Below are 19,164 nucleotides of genomic sequence, written 5' to 3'. Positions count from 1 at the left end.
ATATTAGAGGGTTCTTGTGGAAAACCACCAAAAAAGGAGCAGAAATAGCAGAAGACTTTGCTTAGTGCAGTGACAGCAAACTCTACACCCTTCTTGCTGTGAACCACCACTTTACACAGTGCCAGTAGCCTATTGCATGTGTCCTACATCATTCCAGTTCACGGAAAAGGGAATGTACATATCGTAACTTCTGTTGACCTACTGTTTCTCTGAAATGAAATGAGCGAGTATAAATTTGTCCGACATGCCTTTGGACCCCATGCCATGGGGCCAAGGTTGCGGAAAAGTTGCAAAGTAGTTCGGGAAAATGAAGAAGGTTGCGAAAGTTGCAATTTCTTCGAAAACAACGAAAAGTTGAGAAAACGGTGGCGAGCATCTTTGGGAAAGGACTAGAGAGGGGGAAGGTGAGAAAGAGAGAGAGAGAGAGAGAGAGAGAGAGAGAGAATAGTGAGCGAAAGAGACAGCATTAAAGAGACAGCAAGGCAGAAGGCAGTGGGAACAGTTCCCAGGAGTCCTAGGAATATGGTACTTGTTACAACACAGGTAGCAGAACAATGAGGTCAGTGATGAATGATCTTAACCAAATCATACAAAACTCACCAGATGATGCCGAACACTGCATGCCAGAACTCACCCCAACATCTATAGACAAGACAGCATATAAAACAAACACATACGCACACAGAAAACAGACGGACGGATGGACACACATACACACAATACACACAATGCTATTTTTATCAATCAGATATGTCAGGAACAAACACGTGGGCATAAAGCCTTTTCACTCATGGATATATAATCCTTATTTTCATAGCATCAGCCACGATATTGCCCAAACAACAGCCCTTGAAAAACAGTAGTGATGCCCTGTGTTACGGGAATACGACGGGAAGAATTCCTGGAACTCTCTTCGTGGTCCTGTAATGTAAAGAACATACAGGTCAAGCCGACCGGTTTTCGGGGGAAAATGAAAAAAACATCAATACTCCCGGGGTCCCGTGGATTTCAAGAAAACTCCAGGAAAAGTCACATTTTTTGCCTGACCCAGGTTTTTCCTCAAAGCTCAAGGGACTCACCTCCAATATCCCGTTTTTTTTCCAAATAATATTATACCCCGTATGCACTGTGCATTCTCGCAGTTCGAACTCTGCACAGTACCTTCACATACCTGACCAGCCTAGCCTGCACGATCTGCACCGACAGGCGCGCTAGGCGCCCGTCGACTGATCGAACTGCAATGCAAGGTGGAACTGTGCTGTACGCGGAGTCCAGAATCATGTGCCGTCGAACGTTTTTTGGGCGGGAAAAGCTCTTTTTCACGTGTTTTATGCCACCCAAGCGTTTTGAGAGAATTCCAGGGATTCTGCATGTCTTATCAAGGGATTGGGATGTTTGTGGTTGGTCGGTATGAAAGAAAACCTGTTTTGCTCTACGTTCACGTAGAGAAATCACGTTGAATGTGTACTGGGAATTTTCCGACCATATTAAATTTTGGCAGTTTTCTGCCTGTATTTGAATGATATCCAGCAGATCCATGTGAATTGTTTCACGTGTGCCTCAATGTAGAGAACCTCATCAGCGTAGAAATCTTGACCCAAAACACGCGAAGCCGTAGACTCTAACCCAAACACCTGCTTTCCACGTGATTTCTCTACGTTTCTTGTGAAGCAGAACCTCTCTGATACCAAACATGATCATTTTTTATTTTAGTGTCCATCGAACCGTGGACTCGGCAAACCTGCAAGAAAGCACGACTCCCTACTCTATACACAGTATTTCGGGGAATTCACCCCTCATCATGTCACGAGTCAGTTGAGCAGTTTAGTTGGCTGAGGAAGATTGTGCCTGAGGAGCATCACTTATAATAGTGCTCTCCAGGCCCGAACATCACCAGGGATACAAACGTACAGAGACGCTCCGTTTGCAGCACAACAAACACCCCGTGAACACTAGATAGCAGCATGAGTCAGTGTCGCTCCTGGACGGTGACACCAAGCGTCGAGGACCCTTGGTCATTCACAACGCCTGTCACCTGCAAACCAGCTAGTTGCAAGCCCGTGCTGGGCACAACGGAACGAGTCCTCAGGCTGGTCAATCGTGATCTTGATGTTTTTATGCCAAGCAAAGGTCCAATTAAACTCTGGGTAAATATTAAAACACAGGTCGCAAGCCTCTATCTATGGGAACTTCCCTTTACAAAGCGAATACTGGCATTACGAGAAAAAAATTATGAAATAGATATCAAAATTATCTTACCGGCCGCATGAGTATGATGAGGAGGTATTTTGCACCGTGAGTATCCAGGGCAGTCTTTCACCGCCCTGTAGACAGTGTTTGCAGCCGGTAGTTCGGGTAGCACATCGTCCACCAGGCTCAGCACCACACTGTCAGGTAAGTCGCAAATGCCCTGGCGGAACATGTCGGCTGCATCACTCGTGCGATGTTCCCTGACCTTCTCATCGACGTCATCCTTGAAGGCTTCCTCCAACTGTCCTCTCTGGTTCAGCCTCCGCAAGCACTCGACCAGAGGGAAGTCTTGGTTAAGCAAGATACGGTGCTGATAGAGAGCAGAGCAAAGACGAGAGGCTCGACGACGTTCTTCAATCGTACCTTCAGCACAAGAAAGCAGATATGCAAGTAAAAATATACACCATGCAGTATAAGTGTGTTTAGATAGTTATGGTCAGTCCATGGCTTGATTATCACAGAATTTGGGTATGTATCACAGGGTACTACAGTGCATAGAAGTAAACACACGCATATGCACACGTCATGTGCATGCATGTATACACACCCAAACCCACACCCACCCTCACACACACCACACACCACGCACACGTACACACACATACACACACACACACAAAAACATATACACACAGGAGAGCATACACACACACACACACACACACACACATGCACGCACGCACAAACACACACACACGCACACACACACACACACACGCACCCATGATACACATTGCAAACTTACTGGCATTCTGGCAATCAGCTGAGCCAGCATACTCGTGTGTCAAGCGTGGGTCTTTGCGACGTTGATCAGCGCCAACATCCTTCGCAGCAGGAGGAAAGAGATGCGTGGCACGGATGTGGTCGCTAGCAAGAAATGCCATCGCGGCATTGAGCTCTCCTTGCTGGTCTAGCTTCCGAAGATGCCCACTGCTACTTAGCTGCTCATCATCTTCAAACACCATGTCGACTCTAGAGCCGGGTGACAATTGCTGTGGCAGCTTCAAGATGTGATGCCACACCATCTCCTGAAAGCGCGCGACGTCTTGCTGGTCGTAGCCACGTGTCACGACGTTGAGTGCCAGCTGTCCGGCGGGGATCTCTACCAGCGTGTCGACCTGTGGATAGCGATTCATGACGACACGTATGCCACCTTGCCAAACTGGGCATCTATCTCCGCTCTCACAGAGCTCGGTCAGGATGGAGTGCTGGATGGCTGGCATCAAGGCTGCACTCATGGCAATCCCGGATCTGCAATGCAGGCGGCGACCGGTGTAGTGGCGGTGAATCTTCTCATCGGCAACTGGCCAGTGGGCAGCTGTGCGGCTCTCTGCCTGGGCCGGCAGTATCATCACCTCATTGCCGTGATCCGTAAGATGACACATTCCCAGCTGCTGCGCAATCTCAAGCACCTTATCCCCGGGTAACTTTACCGTAGAGTTGGTACAGTTGCCCAGAACCTGCTCGACATTGCTGCGCTCCGCAAAGCCAAACTCATTACAAGTGATGAACGATGATCGCTGATAGGTGGGTGTGTAAAGTTTGCTGGTGATGTCACTCATCAGCCAGGTTGGTTCCAGCACCACAAGCTGCACCTGGGCAAAAAAGAAAACCTGCATGCAAATATGCAGATGTACCCAGAACGTATGCACATACATAATTTGACTATATATTATATAGTCATATACCCAGGCTGACACAACAATCATGGACACACACATACACTCAAATGCGAATAGGTACCCAGGACAAACAGACACTCACACACCATTGGACCATTGGACGCCCATCGCCGGAGGCGATGATAACGATGCTACAGCAGAAGCCATAGCAGCTTGTGCTGGGATTGCACCATTCAACAGGTTGCAAGGCTGAAGAATTGACCGCCACTATTCAGCCTGGTCTACACCATACAGCTATGAAGTGGCTTTTTCTGGCCAGTGAATCCCTACTTTTTGGTCTTTTTTATTTTCCCCGCACACACATCACACCACATACTCCGGCATGCACTGGCTGTTGGTAACCACCCAGGAGAATGAAAGAAAAGTCAGTAAGAGTCTGAGAAAGAGAAGAAAGACGTGTGTGACCATAATCGTCGGGAATCGAACCCGCAACCGATCGATTGGAAATCGCTGCACATACCACTGCACCATATGGGACACACACAGACACTCACACACACACTCATACACACATACGCACACATACATACATACACACACATGCACACCGAGACACACGAAGACAGAGAGACAGAGAGACAGACAGAAAGACAGACAGACAGATAGAGTGACAGACACAGAAACAAAGAAAACAGATAACCAGGAAAACATACATCGACTGTTGTGAATGCCATCTGATCTATTCGGAGCCACAAATTCATCTGTCACTTCTTTGTAGGTACACGTTTCATTCTGTTCACCTTATAAACCTGCAGGCAGGCACAGTGGGTTGGTCTAAGACCATGATTGAGAAACGAGAGGTACCAGGTTCAAGTCCTGCTTGGAAGCGGAAGGATTCTTTCCAACCGTGCTGCGACCCACAGTTAATTGGGAACTCGTGGCCTGGCATGAGTAAAACATGGATGTGGCAAATGGGATTTAGGCTTTTGGCCTATGGTTGGTGGATCTGATCTATCCTCCCCCACCGTTTAGGAGCCGCATCTGACGCCTGATCATGGGGTGGTGGCGTCCCACTGAAGCGGAAAGGTGGTTCTTGACCAGGGAGTTGTACGACTCCTTTTTCTTGACCTGCCCGGTACGCGAACCCGTCGAATTTTTATTCTTATTTTTTATAAACTCACGCATATTTTGCTTAGCACACACACACACTTGAACCCTCCACAGATTATGTGACCTATATAATGTGCTTTGCATTAATATAATTTTTCCTGTCCATTGTTGCACTCGCTGCACTGTGCATATTGCTACGTGGTACGTTTTCTGCTACCCACTTGACATGTGGGCAGCAGAAAACGTACCACCTAAATTAGTATTCCTGCTGATGCTGTACACACGGCACCCTCACGACACATGCTGCTGCACGCACATGCTCACATACATTGCAGCTCTCACCTTGTGAATACCTTCAGTTTATTTTGGTCACAAAGAAACTGGGCCCAACAATGGATCGCTAGCTGAAGTGTTTTGTGAAATGCATGGGTTTAGTCTCAACATTTAAAAGTAAGGGACTGATTCTCGAGATGATGACACACCAGCAATTGTCAAGCTAGAGAATCAATCACATACACCAGTTGTAGATAGCTCAGCCACACAACAGGAAACCAACAGTGCAACTATATAGGTACCAAGCTCCCGAAAATGTCTCAAAATGTCTCAATGTCTGCAAGTAGAGTTCGCTTACACAGGAACAAACACTAGCACTCTTTTCGTTCGAGTCCTGGTGGTGACAGTCAATTTTTTCTCCAGACTTTTCCTGTTTGCGTCTTTCCCTCAAACCAGTGAATACTCTTTTTAAAAATGTTTATTTTAGAAACATACCAGAGGCCAAGCTAATATTTTCCTTTCTTTACCCGATGTGCACACTCGAGCTGGATTCAAATCTATTTTCATTCCTTGGTGCTCACCGCTTTAACGCGCTCCCCGAATCCTTCGCTAGGCATTTCCCAAATCGGCCGGCCGAAACATTCGCCGAAAACAGTGGCTTTGAAGAAATCACCGATATTTCCGCCGGATATGCAATTTTCGGACTGAATACGCCAAAAATCGATCTTTTAGTGCCTTTACAGCATGCAAATACAATTTCTGTAACCATTATCTGCGAAAAGTGACTGCGACTTAAGGCATTTCCGAGATCGGTCAGCAGGAAAAGGACCCGAAATCAATGGCTATCAAGAAATTCCCGATAATTGCACCAAGTTTACAAAATTTCGCGGTGAAATCGCCAAAAATTGATGTTTCAGTACCTCTATATCGTGCATGTGCATGTACATGTACATGTATGTGTATACTGCGATAAGTAACTTCAAGTACTACTTTGAGCCGAATTCTGACTTTGGGGCTTATATAATATGGCCGAATTCGGACATTCTCTGTCCACCCTGCACTCACTCGTTGCGCACACATCCGCACACTCACTCATACGTGTACACCACTATTGAACACGTGAACATTGCCAGTGGGGGCCACCACAGCACAGCGCCCCAACTTATTGTCTTTGCACACAATTCCGTGGTCATGACTATACACAACCATTGCCTAGTCTAACAAAAACTCCAGCTATGTACAACCAGAAAACCACGCCAGGCCATTATGCATCCGCACACTCTAGAATAATCAAATCACTAGAATAATCAAAGCGATGATATATGAAATTACATGATGATTACTGGGGTGGGTGGGGGAGGGGTGGGGGGCACTCTCACTCAACTCTCCGCACAAAGACAAAAGAGGCCGACCCTGCACTGGGCACCTCCTTTTATCCCACACCGTGCTCCCTCGTACCCGTTCCCTGGTGGACAGAGAACACTGCTTCTCTGCTAATTCTTATACTGTGACGTCAACCACAGAGAAGTGACATTTCCCTCAGCCGATCGAAAAGCCGGTTAGGCGAAAAAATCGGGCCGATTTGGGAAATGCCTACCCTACCCTTCGCACTACTCATATCCCCAATTCATTTTGCCAGGAACTTCGCACATTTATTCATCTTGGGCATCCTGTACGAAGACCTCAGGGCCTGTTCGGAATGCCCAAGAAAAAATTATAAAATACAATACCATGCGAGGGTTCTACCCAAAGGAGGGTAGGAGGGCACAGCGCCCCTCTTCTCTTATTGACCGCCTGCCTCCCTGTGAAGAAGTGGCGCCCCTTATTCATTCGTCCATTTTGGTGTGTTTGCTGGCCATTCAACGAAAAATGTGGACGATAGTATCAGCCGGTTCATAAAGGCACACGTATCTGGTGTGAAGTCGGGGTACGTTGCATTTTGGGTGACAAGTCTATTTTGGAAATTGGAAAAAATGGGTTACAGGGTGTTTCCTCAGCCCCCCCCCCCCCCGTACTATTTTCACCTGCTAGAAACCTGAATAGCAATGAATAAAACTAATTATGCACTCATAACCATGACTTGTGTGAAACAATTATTATTATTAAAATGACTGACTAAAACATGCAGTTACGTAGCTGGAATAATATGACAAGGAGCGGAAGAATGTAGCAGCTCGCGGTGGTTATGCGAGCACAATTAGTTATATTCATTGCTCTTTTACGACTGTTGTCTCCTCATTGGTTATTAGAAACCTGCATACAATACAATACATGAGTGCGTGTGTGCAAGCACGCACAAATACGCACACATACATACTACATATGTGCACACGCACACATTTACCTCGGCTTTCTGGTGTAGATCATGGAGATCTTGCTCCAGGTCGACCGCAATGGCTACCATTCTTTTCACCAGTTTCCAATCTTCTGCTTCAAACTTTTCACCTAAGATGAGATTGGCCAGCACCGTAGTGAATTCCTCCAGGCTGACAGCAGGTGTATCCTTGAACTTAAGGCGGATATCTTCAAGGAAGTACTCGACTGCGGACATGGGAGTATCTGGTTCCTGTTGCAAGTCACAGCATGTCAAAACAGAATGCACAAATTGGCACAATTTAATAACAAAAAAATCAACAAGCCCTAAATGAAATCCTAAGAGACGGATAGACAGTAACAGCAGTAGAGCCATGCGCAAATAATTCCCCAAATCATATAACTGGTAGTGTAATTAATGTTGTGTGCCACAGCAACCGGAATGGGTGCCGTTAGTGCAAAATGGTGCAGCACTCTTAGGACATTAGTATACCTTATAGGCCATTCACACAACGGACAAACTTACTTTTATCGTACCGTTTCCAAGGATATTTACTCGGATACAGTAAACTTGGACACACACGTGCAACTGATTTTTTATCATGGCCAAGGCCCTTTTGCTCGCGATTATCTTTGCACGCCAGGAAAAGTGTCGGTTGTTGAAAGTGCGTACTGCAAATGCAGTGCTTGAACGAGGGAAAATTCAAAATTGAACATTTCCCGGCATTTTCAGGTCACTATGGATACATTGATGTTGCCAATTTTGCCCATCACCGTGTGAACTGGATCACGGTTTGCCAGTGTCATCTTGGTCACACACGTGCAAGTGTTTACACATCGTGGGAATGGCCTATTATGGGAATATTTAAAAAGGCGACGTGGAGACAATATTTTTAAAAATAATGCAATGAATAAAACTACATGCGCACTTATATCACGATCGTAGCAACGAGTAAAGTGTTTCAGAACGTTTTCTTGTCACAATTATCAATGGAATTTGTGACTGAAAGGAATGATGAAACTACAAAAGGATTTATACACTGGGACTTCACTTCGAGATTCACTTCGCAATCACACACACTTGCACATGCATGTACATTGTGACACTGCACTTGCTGAATTTCCTATCATTTCTCACCTGCATAGTTTTATTACCAGTGCATTTTTACGAAGTTTGTGCTATTTTTCTTACTATTCTAGTATCTAAATACTCGACAAGGAGACAAAAATATTAATATATTATGGCAATAAGGAGGAGGAGCATAAGTGACATAAATGATTTTGTTTTCTGCACACTTTTTGAGAGAAGTTTAGTGCTGTCATTGCATCCTGCTACCCTACCTTATTATTATTTCCTTTGTTCCTATTTTGTTCTTTAGTACAACGTTGATTCCTGAAGAGTGCTATACGAAAACTTGTTCGAATCACCTTTTTTCCATCGCTTCATTTCCTTACATATATTTCTCCTTACCTTTTAGATTGTTTTGCATCGTCTCCATCGCTTTGTTTAATGAAGTGATCCAAATGTCATTATTTTCAGCTCGTCCTCTTTATTGCCCCATTAAGTTAAAATTATTCCAGTTTGGACACGGATGGAGAGCCAAGGATAAATTAATTTTTATGAGAAAGGAAAAGGACCAAGGAACTACAAGTCACGCTATAATGTCCACTAACACCACCAGTTACTAAACAATAAGCAGGCTGTTGGAGTGCGCATCAAGATGTGCTAGAGTTGCTAGCCAGTTAGTTGTAGAACGTCAGTATCGTCGGTCAGTGTAGTGCAATGTTATCGCATGAGCTGATTGTTTAGTAACTGGTGGTGTTAGTGGACATTACAGCGTGACTTGTAGTTCCTTGGTCCTTTTTCTTTCCTATAAACTATTCTAGTTTCCTCGTTTTTTCACTCCAAGTGTATAAATCCTATTGTAGTTTCACCGTTCCTTTTAGTCACGAATTCCATGCAAGAAAACCTTGTGGAACACTTTAGTCGTAGCTATGGTTGTGATGTGAGTGCGCATATAGCGTTATTCATTGCATTATGGGAATATTGTTAATGTTGCCCAGGAGTTTGTTGATCTTCGGATTACTTTCAGAGAGAATGCTACATTACAAACAAAGTGTTCCACTTGGACCAGTGCCTTCAGAGTGTAATAAATCCTTTAAAACAATACAGTTCTCACCTTCACCTCTCTCTTCATTTCCTCGATGATGTCTCGCACCTTTGCCACACCATCGCAATTCTCGTCAACACCATTGACAAGGATCACAGGCTGGTCCATGAACTGAAGATGATCGCCCATTGTATCCTTCAGAAGCTCACATTCGGCGCTGACTACATCACGCTGCGATTCTCTGGCTTTGTCTCGCCGGGAAGCTACCATGAGCACCTTGTTGGCTGTCTTGTCGCTCCCTCCTTCCCCATTGCCTTTCTCCTCACCATCTTCACAGCTGCATGCTATGAAGTTACACCACTGGCGAGCCGAATGACGTACACATACCTTCGTCTCCACGCTGGAAACAGTGATGATATTCACTGCTGGGACGGTGGAAAACTTTGTCAGCCGTTGGTGATTACTCATATATCGGTATTGGCCACCTAGATCGAGAAAAACGATGCCTTCGTGGTAAAAGCGCTCGATTCCGCGGGTTCGTGCACTATCGATTCGGTCCCCCCGATCACGCAAAAAGAAGTTGACCAGCTTGTCGAAGAACGTGTGACGCTTGTGCAACGACTTGAGTAGTGACGTTTTTCCACTGCCTGGGGGGCCAAGCAGACGCACCACTAGATGTGTCTTGCGTTTGCAGTTCTCCATACGTCGTTTGACCAGTATTTGCTGAAACATAGGATACGACGCATCCACATACCCATGCAATAACACAGATACACAAATGCAAGCATACGGTTGGCATGTGCGTCCCACCAGCGGTTGTCCATAATTGCTAGCGAATAACTTGAGTATGGAATTTATTGCTCCTCCATGCTTCAAAGAGCGTTAGATTATGAGCATCCCATGGCCATGGACATATCCCGTCAACCAAGGAAAATAGCACACTATAAAAGCCAACAGTTTCCCAGTGATCGGGGTTATCAATTGTTTTCTTTTTCTCAAAACAAAAAGGATTCAACTCGGATGGTGAGCCAATTCAATTAACTCGTAACATTTTGTCCTTCTCCTTTTTCACAAAAAGGATTAGTATTAAATATTTCGGATGGAGAGCCAAGGATTAATTTATAGAAAAGAAAAAGGACCAAGGAACTGCAAGTAACGCTATAATGTCCACTAAAACCTTCCCCTCCTTATGTTATTTCTATAACTTAGAACCGTCCAAGTTGGAAGGCAGTTGGAATGCGCATCCAAGATGTGCTAGAACTGTTAGCCAGTTAGTTGTAGAACGTCAGTACCGTCGGTCAGTGTCGTGCAATGTTATAGCATGAGCTGATCGTTTAGTAACTGGTGGTGTTAGTGGACATTATAGCGTTACTTGTAGTTCCTTGGTCCTTTTTCTTTTCTATAAATTAATTTTTTCAGTCACCATTCACTCACCCTCCTTTTCTCAAGGAGAAAAAAACTTTACAATTGATTCCATTTTTAGCACTCAGGAGCATCTGGCCCCTCACTCTCGAAGCTCCGCCTCTACAGTAAGTTTCAAAAATATACTTTAAGTAGATGCTTGATTAGAAAAAACCGTTAGGCCAGCATCTATACCACATAAAATCTGTGATCACTTTGTGCATAACAATTTTGAAATTGGGTGTTTGATATCCTATCGCTTAAAAATCTATAAGAGAGTAACTGGGGGAAGGACCTGAGCAATATTCGAAAGAAATTCTCGAAAAGCTCCAGGCAAATTTGAAATATTTCAAAAATACCATGCGTCTATATTTTTGAAATTGACTGTAAGACTTTCTTTTCCTGTAGTTTTGGCCCAATCAGTATCTAACAGTTTGAAGATGGCCCTAAACCAGAACATGGACCTGACACTGCTCTTGCAATTACCACTCCACAAGCTGGCGTAGCAAACTGTCAATTGAGAAATGGAGCTCATTACCCCGCCCGGACCTTGTTGAAACTTCGAAAATAGAACACATTTGCCACTCCATGGCTGTCCAGGCATGGATGCTCTCAAAAGTATAATAAATAATCTGTCCACTACACTTTCCACTCTAACTGCCGAAGTGGCTTCTGAGAGAACCGAATAAGGATCAAGAAATGACATACATGAAGACAACAATTGATGAGCTCACAGCGAAAGTTATCCAACTCAAAGAGGGTGCGACTCGACAACAGCAGTATGTTACACCTCTAACCTGCTCAATGAGAAACATACCGGAGTCCCCCATACCAGACCTACGGCGTACTCTTGTGTAGCATGACATGGCACAAGTGGAGTTCAGCATGTCACAACTTCAAATTGAGACACAGACCCCAGCCCAGTGGCTGCATCACTCACCAATGGCGATATTGGAACTAGTTGAAATCAAATTGGTACTGGTACGTGTTTGAATCTTAACAAAGCTCCAGCAGACTCAGAAAGGCAAACTGGAAACTACGGAAAGAGCAAACCCTCTACACAGAGTAGTACAAGGCAGTGAAGCACAGCGTGTTGTACACGCACGGATATTCGTTTGGCGGAAGGGAATGACCCAAGCACCAGATCTGTAACGTCCAGCTACATGTACATGCACATAAAACCAACACCAGTAAACGAATCACAAAATATGCTCATCGGTGCTGGCGCCAGTGGGTGGGAAGCATATTTTTGGTTGGGAATGTAGCTATTGGCCCCAGAGCAGCATCAATAGTAAAGTCGCATAATGACAGGGATGTGGTTGTTCAGTGCAGAGTGGTGGGGTGCTGCAATGTTTTGATGTAAAAGTTCGTCAACAGACTCTAAGTTGCATTTTTTCCTTTGCAACATAATAATGAGGCTTACTACTACTGTTGGACGAAGCTTGTGCTGTTGAACCGCCATCTGTGACAATAAGCAGACAATGAGAGAATGGGCTGTAATGGTGACCAGACATGAGACAGAAATTCTGAGGCAACAGTCAAAGTATTCAGCAGTCGAGGGAATGGAAAAGGGAAAATACTGTAGTCAAAGCAATGACGTCACAGATGCATTAAAGGGGAAGTAAGGCAAAAATTAAAATTTCACCAGTTGTAGTCTTCGGGGTGCTGAGTCGAATGGTCTTGGTCCGAGAAAGCTGAGACGCTCCCTTCCTACTTGAATCCCAATCGAACTCGCGCACTTCCACCGAAACTGGGTGACTGCGCCCTACTAGATGGGGATTTGTATGCAAAATGTCACTAAAAGCGTCATTTCATTCTTATAAAAGCACGGATGACCGCGATTGGCCCATATGTTGTAATCTTTTGGACGCTGAGTCGACTGGTTTTGGTCCGAAAAGGCTGTGATGCAGCGTTCCTCCTTTATTCCCAATCGAACATGGTTGAACAAGTGGTCACGTGCTCCTGGGTGCCCAAATCACCTGGTCACCACGCCAGCAGGCGACAACTTTCACACCAAGGTTCAACTCGAGTTCAACTCGAGTGACAGGAGTGCACCCAAAAAAGGTCAAACAGCCTAGTAAGTTGTACCCTGCAGGCACGGTGACCAGGTGACTGGTGTACGCAGGAGCACATGACCGCTTGTTCAATCATGTTCGATTGGGAGTAAAGGAGGAACGCTGCATCGCAGCCTTTTCGAACCAAAACCAGTCGACTCAGCGTCCAAAAGACTAGTAGGGCGCAGTCACCCAGTTTAGGTGGAAGTGCTCGAGTTCGATTGGGATTCAAGTAGGAAGGGAGCGTCTCAGCCTTTTCGGACCAAGACCATTCGACTCAGCACCCCGAAGACTACAACTGGTGAAATTTAAATTTTTGCCTTAACTTCCCTTTTAAGCCCATGGATCCTTCCATGAGTGACATGCGAATTGTAACTATTAATATTATTAAAGCAATGACGTACTACCTCCGACAAGCGAAACTTGGCGCGTTTTTTTGATTTTTTTTGTGTTTGTACCACAAATTACTTCACAAGGCTGTGTGTGTGAAGTACGCGTATACGACCTACTTGTGGAATTGTACTCTCCATGCAACTGGGTGCAGGAAGCCATGCGACGAGCTAGTGAGTGGCACATGGCTCGACTAGTCAGAAGCAGGCCAGCCTCTCGTGTACCAGCACAACAGTGCGCGCGCGCCGCGCGTCCATTCTGCGAAGGAGAATCGTCGTGATTTCGCGTTTCAATGCAAAACCAAGGAATTCTCTCTCTCTTCACTTGATCACTCAGCCAGCACAGAGTCCATACGTCCATGCCAAATAATCCTAGCGTCTTTCAATAGCCTTCAGAGCCATGCGTCTCTGGTGGCTAAGGAAAAGAGCCAGGAATTGCTGCCTGAAATTTTGGACAGTTGGCGAGAATACCCGGCAAAAATGTTGCAGTCCAGGCGCGTGTGGAGGTGTTGCACAGTTCTTACCACGTCAACCTGGATAGTGGCGGCGGAAATGACGACCCTCGACACCGAGGGTCGACACCGTGGCTCAAGCACAGGAGCGACATCGAGATTTCCAGAGCGATCACAACAGAGATACTTGCGGCAACTGAATCCGCTCTAGTCGCGCTTTCGTCTCAAAACAGGGACAATTCCTCTCCAGAAGAAACTGCGATCTCTGAATCAGAGGAGAGTTGTTCAGCCTAACTGATGTCTCTAATGTCCTTGTTGAGCAATACAAAGTTGTAGTTTGGTGAGTCAATCATTAGTCTTGATTGTAAAGTGTGAGTTATTTCGAGTAATTTGAAGTAAAAAACCCGCCAAGTTTCGCTTGTCGTAGGTAGTATTTAAAAGTCAGAGTCAAACAAATGGCACTGCTTGGGTGAAGGACAGTGCCTATCCTAAACATGGCATTTTTGATAACGGTATTCGATTGATACAAACGACAAAGAGCCTTGACATTTTGATTGTAATCAACCAGTGTAGCTGAAACATGGAGACGGGCCTGGGAGTTTGTTAATTTAAATCAGGAGGCCACGTTGTTGTGTTGATTCACAGCATGAAACATATGGACAAAAGAGGAGATCCTGAAACGAAAATTCACATCCAATACAAGAATGAACTCGGATGGAGAGCCAAGGATTTTTTGATAGAAAGTAAAAAGGACCAAGGAACTACAAGTTACACTATAATGTCCACTAACACCACCAGTTACTAAGCAATCAGCTCATGCGATAACATTGCATGACACTGACCGACGGTACTGACGTTCTACAACTAACTGGCTAACAGGTCTAGCACATCTTGGATGCACACTCCAACAGCCTTCCAACTTGGACATCCAGTACAGCAAGAAACTATGGTTAACAGCACTAATAATGTGATACAACTAACCCTAAAGCTACCAAAGGCAAGTCCATAATGCAACCTATTTATGTACCTCTATTCCTCCTTGTGATTAACTTAGCATTTCAGATGTGTAGGTACGGTAAGGTTCATAACGCCTCCATTCTACAGTGTTCCATTTGTGTTAGTTTGTGACATGTGTGAGTTATTTGAGTACGCACATCTTGCACCAGTGTATTGTATAGTTAAGGTGGCTCCTACCCCTCGGGTCCAAATTTTTTTTGTTTGAAACGTGGCTACAAACGATTGTACTTTGTTCCGTAGGATATCTAGTGTACGGAGACAAAATTTTATCAAGTTCTACCGGCCGGTTTCACTCGGGGGAGGGGCCAAACATAACATACTCACAATTGCCAATTTAGGCCAAAAAACACCGGAAAACCACATTTTTGGCCGTAGCACTCGTAGTTACCCCATTTTTCTTGATGTCCAACATCAGGACAGTAGTATACTTGCTAAATACCAGCATAAGCTTTAGAAGTGGGTAGAATTCTGCTAGAAGGTGACCTTTTTCTCTTTTCGGAATCATCCCATTTCAGCGCACACGTCCCACATATTAGCCCCGCCCACAAGTATTTGACACTGGACTTGCCGTGTATTCGATGGTTATGCTATCATAACCTAATAATGGTACTGTGTAGCAAGTTTGAGCAGGTTCTACCGAAGGTAACTCTTGAAATAAAACTTTGAAGTGTCAAGTGATGCCATATTTTCAAGAATCAGCACATTGCACTGGGACATTGTCCAACGCCTTAGAACCCCTGACTCCACCATATGACAGATACGTGTCTTGCAATAATTGATTGCAACATCTTCCAAACATAGTAGTAGAGCTTTGGATCAAGTTTTAGCAGTTTCCACCGAAGCTAACTACCAAAATAAAACTTTGAAGTCGCCCACATACTAAATCATGCGGCAATAGCTGAGCATGTGCATTGAGTGTATGGTCTAAAGGTTTTCACAACTAGCTCCAATGCGGCAGATACGTGTCTTACATTACTTGATTGCAACATCTTCCGAACATAGTAGTAGAGCTTTGGATCAAGTTTTAGCAGTTTCCACCGAAGCTAACTACCGAAATAGAACTTTGAAGTCGCCCACATACTAAATGCCATAGCTGAGCATGTGCATTGTGTGTATGGTCTAAAGGTTTTCACAACTAGCTCCAATGCGGCAGATACGTGTCTTACATTACTTGATTGCAACATCTTCAGAACATAGTAGTAGAGCTTTGGATCAAGTTTTAGCAGTTTCCACCGAAGCTAACTACCGAAATAGAACTTTGAAGTCGCCCGCATACTAAATGCCATAGCTGAGCATGTGCATTGTGTGTATGGTCTAAAGGTTTTCACAACTAGCTCCAATGCGGCAGATACGTGTCTTACATTACTTGATTGCAACATCTTCAGAACATAGTAGTAGAGCTTTGGATCAAGTTTAGACAATTTCTACCGAAGCTAACTACCAAAATAGAACTTTGAAGTCGCCCACATACTAAATGCCATACATGTAGCTGAGCATGTGTATTGAGTGTACATGTATGCTCTAGTGTTTTTCACAACTTTCTCCAACATGAAGCCAATACTGATGTGGAATTTTTTGACTGCTTTGTCCAAAACACAGTGCTGAAGCAATGCACATTGGGCACTTTCTACTGGTAATGCAATTATTATTATAAAGTGTTTGCTGCCAACATAGCAAGCAATACTGCTATACTAAATGCGTATTCCATTGGGTACGGTCCAATGGCTTTTCACTTCGCATCTAGCCACTGTTCTTCGTGCATTACTTGAATGCTTAGTCTCCATGGTAATTTATTTATTTATTTATTCAACATCTCCTGGCCCGTCCGAAGACTGCCAATAAACATGAGAGGTCAGGTGATAGCCAACCACGGCAAGCTAAAAGGGAAAAAAAAGAAAGATGCTGTCAGAGAGGGAAAGGAGATAGGGAGAGAAAAAGAAAGGGAGGCACATTAATAATACATGGGATCACTTCGGATGAGACAGTGTGGAAAGCTGGACTGTGAATTTCCTGATATCCTGGCATGTCTTAATGCTAGTAGGCAGGTTAGACCAAAGGGAGTATGCTGAGAAGAAAGGGGATTTCAAAAACAGAGAGGAACTAGCTCGGGGCAGTGATAAGGCATTGCGTATTGGTCTAGTGGTAACAAACCAGTTGTACTTGGCAATATGTTTCGGGACTTGGGCTAGGAAGATTTTTTGCACAAGGATACAAAGATGCTGCTGATGTCGGGCAAGAAGAGGGTGCGTGGAAGCAAGTTTATAAAGACAAAGGGAGGCAAATGTTTGGTCTTTTCGAAACAGAATTTTCAGAAGCAAGCGTTGATGTACCTCCAGTCTGTGGAGTAAAGTCTGAGACAACCCGCACCAAGCTATATCGCAATAGTCAAATATAGGCAAAATGTACGACTTAAAGAACAATTTTCTGCAGTTATCATTCAAGTGTTGGCAGTGGGGTTGTAGCATACCTAAGGACGCACTCGCACGCTTGCACACAGACTGGACTTGTGTAATGAAGCTAAGAGCCACACTGGAGAAGTTTCTACTGAAGCTAACTACCAAAAATATAAAATTTCCAAGATGCTACTATTACATAAAGTAGCTGTGTGCAATGCCACTCTGTTGAACACAGTAAGCAAAATTGAGTCACTAAAACCCTATTTGCCAGATATAAGCTGTTGAGACTGATAGCAGCTGAGCTGTATGATCTGATATGGATGGCGGTTCCACACTGACCAGCACATGTACACGTGCACAGGCAGAAGAACATACAAGTAATACACCTATCGTTACTTCGAAGTCCATCATGTAAATACAAGCGTATATACAAGCATCGCTCCTGTTCTCCACAACCTGCAGTCCTGGGCCACTCCAGCTGGTCAGAGTGCAATAATTTCTGCAGCAGGCTTGACTTGGAAAGCTAATCACAACTGCCATGGCTGCAACATGAGTATTACCAGCGCTTTTACAGCGCTACTTGTATTATATTATTGCCAATCCATTGTGGTGCATGGCACTCGTTTTCAACAACCGAGTTTATGTCATTAGTTGCATATCCAACGCCAATAGAAAAAAGAAGGGGTGGGGCAAATTACCACGGTTCAACACTAGTCATATTGAACGGCGTTATGCCATGCCAGGCGCGCACACAAAACGCCCGCGCGAGTGCGCATGCATATACACACCCGGGTAACACACATTCGTGCGACTCTACATAGCCTGCACTGTCGTTCTATGTCATAGGAGTGAGTGCACACACACACATATATATATATATATGTACATGTAGATTGCCTAATTTTGCACACGTAATAAAATTGTGTAAGTATACACACATGTGCGTGCACATATAGATAGACTCAGCGGCATACGCATGAGTGTGTGCCGATAGGGCCACATGCCAATTATCGGATTAGTCTGTGAAAGTTGCACGGCACGACAAACTTTCGAACAGTCTAAAGATATGACACAATGAATGTGGAATACCCACCAGTGTGTAAGACCATTTCATACCTATTTCGCAGCGTTTGTGATTTTCGGAACGTCCCTGTTGATATTTGATGTCCTCAATTGGTTGATGACACAGTCACAAATTATCAAATTCACCTCCAATGCCATCCAATCTGCGTTCCGCGATGCATGTACAGTGAACGGTGTTGAGGAAAGCCATGCAGCAATAAAACAGTCGAGACTCCCAAGCAGAGGATACAATTCAACAGCGTATTGAAGTACGAATTGCTGTAAACAATTTTCAAGACACAATTACAAAATTTGAAGTGCGTCTTGAAACGTGTTTGAAGTGCTTCGATGTATTTACCTTCGACCTCCCTGAATCGATCCATCCACAGCTACCCGACGAATTTACCAGTCAGTGCGGGAGATGATCGAGCAAGTTATATTTGAAGGTCGCGAGATGTCAGTGGCACTGGCAGGAAATCTACACAAGCGTATTCTGAAATAATTTTCTAAGACTCAGGCGTGATTCAAGAGCGGACTTTGATTTCTCCCTTCTTATTACGAGCACCAGTCGACATTGCATTCTTGGAAAATCTTCTGCGAGTGCTGCCTTCCCCTTTCATAGAAAGAACGAGTGAAGAGGGACACTAGCAGCAGGTTCTAGCTAGGTCGCCAGAATTGCAGAAAAGCGAGAAGACGTTTCCTGCAACGATTGAT

The 19,164-nt window shown here is 44.6% G+C and overlaps 2 protein-coding genes and 1 long non-coding RNA gene across 3 annotated transcripts in view; all 3 read right to left on the bottom strand.

The window, feature by feature from the left end:
• Nucleotides 1-19,164, bottom strand: part of LOC135820953 (death-associated protein kinase dapk-1-like) — a 311,375-nt gene that overhangs the window by 254,915 nt on the left and 37,296 nt on the right. The gene's annotated exons all lie outside the window — the stretch shown is intronic.
• The window catches only part of LOC135820954 (uncharacterized), a 32,943-nt gene that overhangs the window by 3,895 nt on the left and 9,884 nt on the right, over nt 1-19,164 (bottom strand). Inside the window, exons 3-8 of the mRNA XM_065334016.1 lie at nt 12,504-12,542; nt 9,749-10,402; nt 7,600-7,821; nt 2,996-3,863; nt 2,260-2,613; nt 601-642 (exon numbers count right to left, since the gene is read on the bottom strand). Coding sequence (XP_065190088.1) covers nt 601-642; nt 2,260-2,613; nt 2,996-3,863; nt 7,600-7,821; nt 9,749-10,402; nt 12,504-12,542 — 2,179 coding nt within the window. The remainder of the gene's footprint in view (nt 1-600; nt 643-2,259; nt 2,614-2,995; nt 3,864-7,599; nt 7,822-9,748; nt 10,403-12,503; nt 12,543-19,164) is intronic.
• On the bottom strand, nt 18,023-19,106 carry LOC135821907 (uncharacterized). The gene is made up of 2 exons (XR_010554403.1): nt 18,809-19,106; nt 18,023-18,729 (listed from the first exon to the last, which is right to left on the bottom strand). It is a non-coding gene; the product is annotated as an uncharacterized LOC135821907 (long non-coding RNA).

Source organism: Sycon ciliatum, chromosome 7, assembly GCF_964019385.1.
Source record: "Sycon ciliatum chromosome 7, ocSycCili1.1, whole genome shotgun sequence".
Classification (NCBI taxonomy): Eukaryota; Metazoa; Porifera; class Calcarea; order Leucosolenida; family Sycettidae; genus Sycon; species Sycon ciliatum.
The sequence above is the reverse complement of the archived record's forward strand: the minus strand, read 5'-3'. Positions and strand labels throughout refer to the sequence as shown.